This window comes from Carassius auratus, chromosome 36 (assembly GCF_003368295.1).
Source record: "Carassius auratus strain Wakin chromosome 36, ASM336829v1, whole genome shotgun sequence".
Classification (NCBI taxonomy): Eukaryota; Metazoa; Chordata; class Actinopteri; order Cypriniformes; family Cyprinidae; genus Carassius; species Carassius auratus.
In genome coordinates, this window is record NC_039278.1 from 14603426 (window position 1) to 14617392 (window position 13967).

The 13967-nt window shown below is 37.0% G+C and overlaps 1 protein-coding gene across 1 annotated transcript in view; it reads left to right on the forward strand.

Moving 5' to 3' along the window:
- LOC113055381 (signal-induced proliferation-associated 1-like protein 2) overlaps window positions 1-13967 on the forward strand; it is a 64967-nt gene that overhangs the window by 21594 nt on the left and 29406 nt on the right. The window contains 3 exon segments of the mRNA XM_026221655.1: window positions 5956-7677; window positions 7813-7940; window positions 11070-11258. Coding sequence (XP_026077440.1) covers window positions 6309-7677; window positions 7813-7940; window positions 11070-11258 — 1686 coding nt within the window. The 5' untranslated portion in view covers window positions 5956-6308.

Sequence of the window (13967 nt, forward strand, 5' to 3'; positions counted from 1 at the left end):
GCCACTAACGCACTTTAGTCAACCCCTACTTAAAGTCAGCAGAAATTGTTTTTTTCTTCCCTATTGTGACATATATTTGTCAGTTTATACCTGCCACCTATGTTATTACTCAGATAGCTAGCTTGAAATATGCTGACAGTTAAATTAACTTTATCTTGCTAAGCAAGTTTTTCTTCAAACTGTTGCTTTAAGAAAACCGTTTACGGTAAAACGCCCCCTCTGGCTTTGTTGAGAAATCGTACTGGTTTGCGTTATGAATTGCTGACACATTTAGCTAAAATCACTTGTGTTCACTTGCTTGCATAGAGTATGTTTCAGGCCTAGAGTGATTGAGGAAAAATGGGGTTTGGAGGAGGAGGTGGGCATCGCTCATGTTTGAATCAACTGGCTGTGAGGCAAAATATCTCGATGATAATGCTCGCCTGTCTCTTCCACTTCTGTCGCAGCTGAGAATGAGGGGAAATTTGTCTAAACAAGGGTGATTACAGATGTTATTGATAAGAGCGATAGTGAATACAAGAAATTCTGTGTTCGCAGTTAGTGTGATTAACAGATTAGTGTGATCGTCTCCCATAAACTCTAACACAAGCAGTTGTTTCTAGTGTAGCAGATGCTGACGGGCCGTCTGACTCATTTTAACAGCTGATACACGTTATGCAGGTCAGCCTAAGCCAAAAGCTGAGTCTGAAGTCATGAAAGCGAGTGGGAAAAAACAGTGTTTTCTCACACTTTGACTTATCGAGGGCCTTTTTTCCGCCTAAATTAGGAGGAGTAGAAACAGTCAAGCTGTGAGCTTTTAGCATAAAATGATGGGTTTTCCTTGTTAAAGTTCTGGCAGTGAAAATGACAAGATCTTGACAAGTTCTGGCACACAAGCCTGCATTCCTGCATAAATCTTGCCAAGTAAAGGTCATATCGCTTTGCAGAATACTTAGGAAGTAGTCATGTCTGGGCTGTATCATACTGTAAACGAAGGAAATGTGGGTTATTGTCTTCAAGCCAGAACACTGACCCAATGCTAAACCACAGCCCTTTCTCACGGGCCGTTCCTTGCCTGTTTGCTCACTGTTGGAGGGCCACGTTCGTTTGGTAAACACCTGGAAATTATATTAACCCAAATGGTAAAGGTCAGTTGCTGTATTCCTTTCAGAAAGCCCCTCAGTGCACCCCCTGGGAGCCAACCTTTCAACTCGTGCCCACACTCCCTGTGAGGGTGTGAGACCTGCCCTTTGTTTGTTTATTGTCCTTTGCCAATCTCTCATTGGGTCTGTTCCTTTTCCCCTCTTTCCCACATTCACATCCTCACGTATAGTTTGCAGCATATATATAATTGAAATATTTTATTTATAATAAAAACTATATTTTTATTTAAATTTAGACAGCTAGATATGATATATCTAGTCACCGTTCTGCTTGCCACATGAGAATAAGCTATTTTTATTTTCTAGCAATGAAGTTTTATATTTGCTGGAAAGATATGTAGAATACAGTGAAGTAGCAAATAAATCAGCCAGATGCCGAAGTATCTGTCTAATCATGTTTAACTATTGTTTTCTATAAAAATATATAATTAGTTATTATATTATTCTTTTTAAGAACATTTGCAAGTTAAGCACTTTTATTTATCCATGTTTGTCTTATGGATTTTAGACCGTGCAAATGAACTCTGTGTTGAAATATCCGTGTGAAATAGTATTGTAGGTTTCCTGCATGCCGTCGCTTGGAATAAATCCAGAAGTGTTCGTGGCATGTGAGGCATTAGGGCACATCGGCTCCTGGCTCTTGTTATAGTGCCTCTAGCACTGGAATGCATAAGCGCCAAAGAGACTCCATCCTTACTCCTAACAAGGAAAGGGAAATGAGAACACAGGACCTCCCGGCAGCATCTCAGGAATGGGTAATGTAGGAGAGCTCAGGGCTGAAGCGAAAGAGCCTGGATAGCTTTGACAGCATCTGACAGGGTTGTGCCCATGTTGGGTGTTCACTGAGGCTGTTGACAAAACTTTCTGGTTTTACTAGGTGTCTGCTCACCACAGTTTCCCTGCTGAAATGGCAGGGCTCAGTTTACTCAGTCCTTCTGTCAAAGTCATCCTTTTGTTTTGAGTTTTTTCAGTAAAACCCAGGAGCAAGCAAAAGTGGACAGAACAGGAAGCAATAGTGTAACCTTGTAGAATTGATTTGGACTTAAGGTCTCAGTTTACTCAGAAATGGAGTAAAATTTTTCAGTATTTCAATCTTTGAAATATAACACACAGTAGGGACCAGATTTATTTTTTTAATACATTTGACAATTTCTGATATTGTATTTCCTCATTTGCTTTAATACTGAACTTTAATACCTAACCCTTTAATGGCAGCAGTGCTCGATCTCCAAAAGTTTGTGCTAAATTGAATGTTTATATTATTTATCATGATTCAAGATCCAGAGAGCTTCTTTTGCAGCTTCTGGCCGAGATTAGTTGATTAGTGAATCTTAAATGTTTCTTCATTTAAAAACTTCAAACTTTGTTTATTTGGAGGTTTAAATAAGATTTTAAATTCCAGATTTTTTGGACTTTTGGGCCTTTTTGTATGTGGTTTGGACAGAGGGAGACAGACTCTGTGAGTGCATTGACCTCCTTTCCAGCATTGTTTTGATCCGTTTCATACCACACTTCAAAACCCATGTCTCAAAAAAGACTGCTTTTCCTGTCAATCATCCAGCAAAGACTGAGGTAGTCTAAATTCAAGTAACATTCGACTAACCAAATCTGTTTTCCGAGAAAACAATCAAAATGTTGTAGATTTATCACCTGACATCAAACAAGAGTGTTCATGTAAGCTGCTTATTCTGATTGTGGAAAAAAACTGCTTTGAGTCATGCCTGTCAGAAAGTTGTTATTTCTAAAAAGAGAGAAAAAAAAAACCTTTAGTTAAAATATTCCCTTTATATTTTCTGGCCTATCAAACCCTGGGCAGACAGGGCCTCGTTTTAACTTTTGTGGCTGTTGGAAATGATAGACGGGCCAGTGTGGTCACAGTCTCCGCTATAGAGGCAGCTGTCTAAATAGATTGGGTCAGTGTTTCTTTTCGGTGGGGGATGATAGCGATGATGTGCTCTGTTGTTTGGGAGGCACGATGCATGTGAGCAAGCGTTTGAAAGCAGGGGACTGGTTCATAATGGTAATCAATGACCTGTACAGGAACTGCAGCTGGACAGAGGACGTTGGAGGGGACAGGATTGGCCATTTGCCTGGCTCTGAAGCTCAGCAGGAGATGGTGGGAGCTTTCAGATGTTCTATTTCCCTTTCTTTTCTTGTTTTGGATAAGGCTGGTTTATTGGTGGTTTATTAAACTAATGTAATAATGCCTCCAAAGATGGTGCATATTTCCATTCATTTCAAAGTAAACTGGTCAAAGATTGTTGTATCATAGGGAAGACAGTAATGTTGTATGTCTTGGAGGACAAACAGACTTCTTTCTTGCATTTGAATTTTTAAAACCACCGTGGATTCACAGAAGGAAGGGAATAATTCATGTCAGTAACATTTGATGTTCTTTCAGTTATTAAGATGTGAGTTTAGGCTATGAGCTGTGGATATTAGGTTATGATTTTTACTTTTGGACTTCTGTAAGAAATATTCTTACTACTATTATTCTTGTTACTATTTTTTTATGATAATAATAATAAATTCCATACAACAAATTTTACCATTGTATATTTTAAAAGCTTGTTAATGGCACTATGGTAATGAGAATTTATGGCATTTGCATAATTGTCATGAAAATAATGTCTAAATGTCTCCTAAATGTTACTAATAACATTTTTGTGTTTACAATTAGTGCAAAGTATAATTTATTATAGAAATAGAGTTCTAGACCATTTTTGGCCGTTTTCATGAGGTTCACCCTATCACTTGCCAGGTTATCAAAGCTTTGAGATACTCATGTTGCTTTTTCCTCGTTTTAGAATTTATCAGCATTCTTTAATAATGAAACAGCTTGTCATTTGTCTGTTGCCCAATGCTAAATTTAGCCTGACAGGCCTTCTCTGTTCATGCCATGTTCAGTAATGCCAGTGTGCAGTGCTGCTGGGAATGTTTTTGGTCATTGAACATTTGCATTTTAAATTGTTTTAATTACACCCACATTTTAAAAGCAATAATTCCTCTGCATGTCCTCTGGGGGTGTGTTACTTTCTCCAAATGTCAGTGCCATGTCTTTTGATAAATTACAGAGATTTCCTCTTTGCTTTATCTAGATATCAGCTGAAAAGGAATGTCGTTTTAAAGGAGTTATGTAACGATTAAAGATTAAAAAAACTATTGTTTTCTTGGAAAAACATTCTCCCATGAATTGTGTACAAGGAGACAAATGTAACAAATGTTTCGTCCCCTTGGAATTATAAGGTTCTATCTGCATTCCGAGTTGTTTTGAGAAATTGAGCTTCAAAGTTTTTGTGTTCCATTCGACCGTGTAGATAGAACCTTATTGTTTTTTTAAATAAAAAGTCCCATAATGTACACAACATAAAATCTATCACATAATGTAAATACAATGAGACAGAATAAGATTATGTGAATAACTCAATTTTGACAAAAATATCAGATAGAACCTTATAATTCCAAAGGGACGGTTTTAAAAAAAGTAATGTCAATTTTGTTTTCATATGGACATTAAATCACAGTTCTGAATCCAGTGAATTTCCGGAGTCTAGATGGGTATTGCAGTTTTAAATGAGAAAATTTCAATCCAGCAGACAGCTGGTGTTGATACTAAAGGGTTAAAAGGGTTAAAGGTATTGGGGTCAGTGTGAATGTAACAGACAGACAGGTCACAGGACTGTGCGTCCAAAATACAATATTAATAAACGCCAGTTTAATCTGCTTTTCTTTCGAAGGATTTTAGAATGTTGAACTTCACAGTGTGTATCCGTAGCAGTGTCTGTCAGAACTGTAAATTTATACTCTTTTCCGTTGGATAATATGATATTGCAAAGCTCTTTTCCTGAGTTTTCTTGTAGTTTTTATTTTTTTTATTTTTACATTGAATATCAAGTGGTGACCCAAAACAATACCAAAATTAAAACATGTTATTTAGTCATATATTTAAATGTATTGAAATTAATGTGAACTTCATAGGCCAACTATAATTGGAACTGATTTAATAACGAACTTTAACTTTATTTATGAGTTGATTTGATGTACGATTTGTGAAGCCAAAAATAAAAAAGTGTTTTCATCTCCCTTTTAAAAGTTCATAGGCCATTTTATTATTGCATTTTATTGATCATGTTGTTTCTTTTCTATTTGAGAACCACTGAACTCATTGAAAGAACATTGATTTTAAAATTGTGATGAATTTGGAAAACAATTTATATTTATAAATAAATATCTGTAAATTGTTTTAATAAATTGTCATTTTCATTGTGAATTTTTACGCCATTCATTCTGATTAAGTACATCACCTTGCATCTTTTTTTGCTATTTGTGAAAAGGACTTAAAAAGATGGCCATCTGTCAAGTACTTTCAAATGTTGTTTTGCTATGTAAATGAATTATGTAAATGAAACAAAAATTGCATTGTTTTTTCAGAGTTTTCTAAACCTCTTTCAATAACCACACTGAATATCATTACGACTTAACACTGTCGGCAAAGTGGTCTGTATCTGTTTTGCTATTTATCAGAGGTGGTAGATTGCCTAGATCACTAATGCTTTTTCATTAGATTTTTATCTAAAAAAAAAAGTGGTACATTTGTTATATAGATTATCCAGAAATTGTATGCATTCAGGTGAAATCGAAATGTGCTTTCTGAATAGACATTCAAACCCTTATTAAATTAATTGGCTTTTTTGCTGATGCTTTGTTCAGTTGAGGATTTTGAGTGCTTTGCATTCTTTCAAGGTCACATTGGTATCTCTCCCTCCCAAATGGATTCTCTAATGATCTCTCTCTCTTTCTCGTTTCCTTCCAGAGCATCAGAGAGATCCCACCTGGCTTTGTTAAGCCTACATGCCTGTGAAATGACCGCATCTCCTGCTTTCCCTCCCATGGAGTGAGTAGTTGTCCTTGACAGTGAAACCGAGATAAAGAGACCCATTCTCCTCCTATGGATTACAGACCTATAGGTCTGAACACCCTGACGTGGGTCAGTCTTCATTCACAGACTTCTCCCATCGCAGTCAAGCTTCTTCTCTATTCCATAAAATGCTCGAGTTGGAATTTCTGGTCTGGACAATTTAGCGCCAGGTATGAATGTCCCTAACTTTAGGACCAGGGATACAGCAGACGAGGCCTTAGAAGCTTGAGAAGCACCTCACCTCAGAGATGCAGACTGATGATCTATTTGCCAAAAAGCTTCAAGCCTTGAATGGGAATATGGGACCTCCTGGTGCAAACACACAGGGAACACCAGCAGTGCCCAAGATGGGTGTACGTGCAAGAGTGTCAGATTGGCCACTGAAGAATGATGGCCACGGCCCACCACCCCGATACGAAAGCCTAATGACGACCTTCCAGAATGGACAACCCAGTCAGTTGTCGGAAGATGTGGTCAAACAAAGCCCAGTTTCTCCTCCCAATCCCAGCTTTCTGGAGGCAAAATATGGACTTGGTGAACTTCTGAGCCACTCTCCTGGTAAAGTACGGCACGCTCTCCAGAAGAGGAGCAATAGTGATGTCACCATCAGCGATATAGGAGCAGAAGACATGGATCAGACTGCAGTCAACCCCAATACAGGTGCCACTTTGCACCGAGAGTATGGAAGCGCTTCCTCCATCAATCACCAGGGTTTGCCCGATGAAGGTTTTTTAGGAAATCTGAAAGTTTACCAGCCAGAACTCTCGGAGCAACCGAGCGCACCACCTCCGCATGGCTTTCCAGAATTTCGCCGATATGAGGCCGCCATTTCTCCAAGTCTCCAGACTGCTGCACAGATTGCAAGGGGGGACATTCTCTGCATTCCAAACTACTCAGACTATGTGGACAGTTCGCTCTTCTACGGTCGGGAAAGGGAGAAGTCCTTCCTTCAGCGACAGAAATCTGAAAAGGGTGAGACGTCCATTTTCCGCAGACTGAAGACTATGAAGAGCGAACAGCGGCAACTAAGCGAACATGACGATTGTAGTAGACATGGTCGTCCATTGAGTTTTCAGAAATATTTTGCCCACTATGACGTCCAGAGCGTGCTTTTCAATGTTAGTGAGGATGTTACCAATCGTGCCAAATTAGCATATCAAAAGAATATTACCACGGGGGCATCTGCAGCATCCCAACACCAAATTGGTGCGGGAATGGACAGTCCTGACCCCGTGTCTATTTGCGAGTCTCCTTTGGATGGCTGTGAGGAACTAGGGCAAAAAGCTTCCACAGACCCTGATGAAGGGGATGGGAAGAGCAATGGTTTGGTGCTGAGCTGCCCTTACTTTCGTAATGAAATAGGGGGTGAAGGTGAAAGGAAACTGAGTGCCACCAAACCAAACAGTGGACCACACAACAACGTAGGTGACAATTATACTATAGAGTCTACTTTAAGTTCAAACTGCACCAACGCGGGGGTTTCCGTCTTGGAAATGTCCCGTGAGAATTACGCCTCTCGTGAAAACTACGCTGTTCCACGGGAATGCATAAAACGCTACATCATTGAGCACACTGACATGGGCGCATACTACTACCACAAATTCTTTTTCAGTAAAGGTATGTTTTACAATCTAAACATTAATATGATTGGTCTACATACTATAATGATAGTTACTACACTTGGTTACTAAAATTTTTCTCTCTCACTATATAATGTTGATCTCTTCTTACTCTTCTTACTTTTCTCCAAAGAGCACCAGAACTACTTCGGTGTTGATGAGAACTTGGGCCCAGTGGCAGTTAGCCTTCGGAGAGAGAAGCTTGAGGAGGGGAAGGAGGGACCACAGTATAATTATAGGGTCATCTTCAGGACCAGCGAGGTAGGATGGCATCTGTAAAACACAGTGTTTAACATGCACCATTTAACAAACTTCTGTAGAACATTGGTTTTTCATTGGTGATACTTTTTTTCAGGATTCTTTGATGAATAAAAAGTAAAAAAAAAAAGAGCATTCATTTAAAATAGAAATCTTTTCTAACAATAAACACTACTGTTGAAATTAAAACTTTTATTCAGCAAGGATGTGTTAAATTGTTAAGAAGTGATAGTAAAGATTTATATTGTTAGAAAATATTTATATTTTGAATAAATTATTTTCTTTTTAACTTTTTATTTATCAAAGAAACCTGAAAAAGTACCAGTTCAAAAATTAGCTGCAACTGTTGCCGACATTGATATTTTTAATAATAAATCAGCATATTAGAATGATTTCTTAAGGATCATGTGACACTTTATACTGGAGAAATGGCCGATGGAAATTCAGCTTTGAATCACAGAAATAAATTATATTTGAAAGGATATTCAAATAGATACCATTATTTTATATTATAATAACATTTTGCAAGATTACTGTTTTTTTCTGTATTTGATCAAATACAGTTTTTTTAATTCGCTTTGGTACTATTTTCACAAATAAGGTGTACATTTTCAAAACTCTTAGTACAAAAATCCAAACTGATCACACTTGTAACACAGCTAGTCATTCTTTCAAAACCTGATCTCATGCTTTAATTCAGTTGCACATGTTTTCATTCCATATAATCATTGTTTCAAACACAATATTATTGTAATATGTAATGAGAACATTTGGTTTAATCACCGAAACACAACAGTATGATCTTCTTTCAGTTTAGTACTTTTAACATTCAGTTCATCCAACAGAAAACAATGCAAGATACTGGTTTCAAATCGGCCTTAGAAGTGCTGAAATTAATTTGCTACAATACTATAAAAGACAGATTGCACAGTTTTCACATTAGGCAATACACTTGTATACCAATATATTTAATACATTAACCAACATTTACATAATCTATGATTTCCAAAATATCCATCCTATGTGTAATCAAGTGAAGGATCAATGAAGACATCCTCTACAATAATTTGGGCGCATTAGTTTTTATTTTTCAGATATAATTGTAACATAGGTATACTTGATGATGAAATTCAACTAAATGAGAAGAAAACATAACATTAAGTGCGCACATTACATTAATTTGGATCAAGCCTGTCTTGGGCATTTGGTCATAGATTCTCATTCACATCACAATGAATGTTATCATTGTTCAAGTACCTTTGTAAAAAACCTTTTGGCGTGGCGAATCCATGCTTGATATTGGTCTACACTGGTGTCATCACATGCATCATCCATGGCCTGAAGGAGGGTAGCACGCTCAAGGGGTTGGCGATCATAGACCTTCCACCTCCATGCTGAAAAAAATTCCTCAATAGGGTTGAGGAAGGGAGAGTATGGAGGCAGGTAGAGGGTCATGAATCGGAGATGGCCTGAAACCATGCTTGAACTACCTCTGCATGGTGGAACCTGACATTGTCCCACACAATTACATAAGTGACCCCTTCACCTTGACAGGCTGGCTCAATTTCATTGAGAAACTCAATAAGATGTGGAGCATTATAGGAGCCAAGTAATGGCTTACGTCCTACAACACCATCTTCAGAGATAGCTGTTTCTGGTTCTGACTCCCTCTCTCTGATTACCAACCCTTTGACGGGCCCCATGCCAACCTCTATGACCTCTCTGTTGGGGTCCACCTCTCTGATGGATCCCTTGTCCACAAGCTCTTTCTATTCCTTGCTGTCTATCCTGCTCCATGTTGAAATAAATTGTTTACACCCCCACTTTTATATAGTGACCAATTGTGGTTACTATGTGAAATGAATTAGCAATAACGAGTATTCGTCATATGTGGTTACACATAATTTATATGTTCTTACAAACACACATTTTTATTTCTGTAGTTCTCAAAATCCATATACTGTATATTGCTAACAAACCAATTTAAAATCTAAAGGTTTACCAAACGGTTCTGTGATTAACCATTAAGATCAGTTGGATTAAATAATAAACAAATGTATTAAACTGAACGAGAAGAGATGCAAATCAAAAGTTTGATAGTAAGAGATTTATGAAAGGTGGTTACTGTGAATAAAACATTTATAAAGGTGAAAAGGATACTTTGTGGTTTTGTGTATTGTACTAACACAATCGAAAATATGCTGAAATGTTTGAAAAAAGTGCACTTTTGATGATCTGTTGTGATATTAGTACTATGAGTTGTGAAAATGTACACCTTGCTTGTGAAAATAGTACCAAAGCGAATAAAAAAAAACTGTAAATACAGCCTTGATGAGCTCAAGAGACTTATTTAAAAAAAATAAGTCTTACTGATTCCAAACTTTTTTGACTGGCTGTGTGTGTGTGTGTATATATATATATATATATATATATATATATATATATATATATATATATATATATACTGCATATTTATTATATTACTGCATTTTTTTTTAATCAGGCAATGAGTGGACTTCCATCTTCCCATTAAGTGCATTTCCCAAAGCTTTTACATCATCTCCTCTGAATACAAATCAGAGCTGCCTCACTAATAGCATTGATTGTTTTGAAAATCAGCTCATGATGGATGATGTTTGTGTCGTACTATTGAATTTTTCCATGTATGGTGACATAAATTACCTTATTGTACTACATGATTCCCACCACTGACATGGTATATAAAAGTCCCAAACAGTGTGGTTTTCAAAATGGCAAGGGATCTTTCATATGTGGCCTGCCAGGGGTTTTCCTAAGGGTGACTGGATAGTTTGCTGAACTGGCGGTTGAGCATACAGTAGTCCTTTTGCTAAAAGCCAAAGCGTTACTTCAGCATTTGCCACAGTTAGTTGAACTCAATTATTCATCTAAAAGGTTGGCAGGGCATGTCGCTGCATTCAGCGCTGTTGCAGGGACACTCTTAGAGAGTGCTTTGCCATTTGAGAAAACGATGAAAGAGAATGGTTTATCCATCTGTTCAACATGCAGTGTATTCATTTAATGGATACATTTGCCTAGTTCAACCAGTGTTGTGGACTCTTTCCTCCTTTTAACTAATATAAACTTCTCTCTCTTTTCTCCATACATCTTCAGCTCACCACTTTGAGAGGCTCAATTATGGAGGATGCCGTTCCCTCCACGGCTAAGCATGGGACTTCCCGTGGACTCCCTCTTAAAGAGGTGCTGGAGTACGTAGTTCCCGAGGTCAACATTCAGTGCCTCAGACTGGCCACCAACTCACTTAGAGTCCCAGAACAACTGCTTAAGCTGGATCAGCAGGGGGTAAGTACTGTACTAAAAGCTCTACAGTCAGTTTTACACATAGAAAAGGTATAGATAAATTACTTTAAATACTATAAACTAGGGATGCACCAATATTTCGGCCACTGAAAAATATCCTCCAAAAATGGCATTTTTGGTATTCAGCTAAAAGAGAAAAATGACCTCTATAAATGCGTGTTCAACTCATGTAGCACACATCGCTGCAATAATAAATATGTAACTGACATCATTTTAAGCAGCTTCCCATAGTGTGGCATGCTGTAATTAATCTAGATGTCTTTTAAACCTTAGTTTTTCTTATTTTACAATTTGATCTTTAGCAGTTTTTATGCCCTTATAATATATTAACAGAGATTGCATCAAATATATATTTGTTTATTTGTTACGCGGGATGACAATTTAAAATGAATTTTTTAAAGTCATTCGTTTATTGATTAAAATTAATTTGAAATCTTGTAAAAGTAATGTTGCAGTTACAGAATGTAAGAGACACCGTTTCCCTTATACGGATATGCCAGTTTATAAAACAAATATAACATGTTAAAAATAACTTTTTTTCTACATTTACTACCAAAACTACCCTTTGTAACTGCTTAAATGGGTAAGATATACAACAATAAGCATTTCCCACAATACAGCCAGGCTGTAAAATGATCATACTACCGTTTGGACAGTAAGAGACAGTTTGGCTAACACAAACTGACAGGTGGGAATAAACCTTCATTCTCAGGGATGATTCATTGCATACTGTGTACAATGTTGTGAACCATACATGTCTGCAAGGCTTGTAATTACTAAGACATACTCAAGTGGGGGTTTAAAAAACCATCAATTATATCCTTCATACGTCCCATTCGCTTAGTTTTAATGCATACTGATAAAACCAGGAACAGATGTTTTAAACTACTTCTGATGATGTGATGTCCTTAAAAGCTGTTGTTCATTTGATAACTTAAGCAAGATTGAGCTTGTTAAGTGGTTCCTTTGGACAAGGCGCCTATCAGATGCCTGCTGATGGCCTTGCAACATTTCAGTTTGAGGGTTCGGATTGCAGGTGTGTCAGAAAGAGACCGTGTTTTACTAAAGAAGCCTTTTATAAAAACAAAGATCCAGTTACATATTGACAGACCCAGACTTGCACATCTCAGGGCTAGAGTGGAACAGAGAGATGAGCAGTTTTGTCTTTATATTGACTGAATGGAATCTGAGAGCAGTTATAGTCTTGATCGATATTACAGCCACACGACGGCCAGAAGGGAAATCTGAAGAGTAACGCTGTAGAACAATGAATGCAGTGAGAGAGGTTAGTTGTAAAATGAATGCTGGTAATTATTTTAAGTGGTATTTTCTCATCTCAGATTAATCATGTTCAATGAATACCTACTGATGACCTCACTGTAAAATGGTAATTCAGCAATTGTCTGCATTTCCAGCGTTCAGACAAAAGCTAACTAGTTTTCCAGGCAAATTATTCGACAAAACCCACAGAAAAATCTCCATGGCAACCACCTAGCCACACATAACAGCCACTTGATCCGTCTGAGACGCTGCCTGTGACCAGCGACACTTAGGGTGAAAAGAAAAGAAAATCATTGCTGCTCTTATGCTTTCTTGAGTCCCCATCTTTATCCATTTCTCCATCTTGCCTCCAGACTCTCTCCCAGTTCTACCATTTCTGATAATGGTGTTTTTTGTTTCTCTAGAGACTGTTGGTGACTATTTTTATGGCACAAAAGCCATAGCAATTGTAAGAATAGCACTAAAATTGCTTCCACCATTTTTGAAAAATTGGTACAGGCTAGGAATTACATGCAATTTCAGACAATTACAATAGATTTCTTAAAATTCCTTTGTCATTGTAAATCTGCATTCTTCAGTTTGTCATCCGATCAGCAATTGCTTTTATTATAGTATTATTATACTATCATGATTTACTATCATGTTAAGTAGCATACTTCTAATAATTTTTCAATAATTGTGCTGGTTTCTTTTTTTTTTTTTTTTTCGTCTGAAACCCTAGCTTCTTTCTTGAGTTCATGGCTAGTATGTTTGTCTCATACATAATGCAAAAGTGGCATCTGAGGCCAGTCTGCATGTCATTATGTGTCAGGCTTTTGCATAGATTGATAGCACTTAACATGACTAAATCACCACTTGTGGTAGGCGATGTATATCACTGTCCCATAATATGCTTTAAGAGTGCTTTTGAAGGTTTCCTGTACAATGTGCATTGAAGATTATATAAATTTATCACTCTTTACTGTGTTCTCTTATAGAATTGATGCTGTTACATGATAAATCATGCCATGTAATATGTAAGGGACGCTATGCAATATTTTTTTTATATTGTTAATTGAAAAAAAGCAGTAAAATTATAACTTAGATAAAATAGGACTATTAGATGAAAAACATGAACTTGGTAACTAACTGAAATAAGTTGAAGTACTTGTAACTGAAACTAAAACTGAAATAAAAAAATAAATAAAGTGTGTGTGTGTGTGTGTACAACAGTTGCCAACATTGATAATTCTAATAATAAATCAGCATATTAGAATGATTTCTGAAGGATCATTTGACACGTTAGACTGGAGTAATTGCTGATGGAAATTCTAATTTTAATTACAGAAATAGATTATATTTTTAAGAGTATCAAAATAGAAACCATTATTTTATAGTGTAATAACATTTTGCAAGATTACAGTTTTTTTT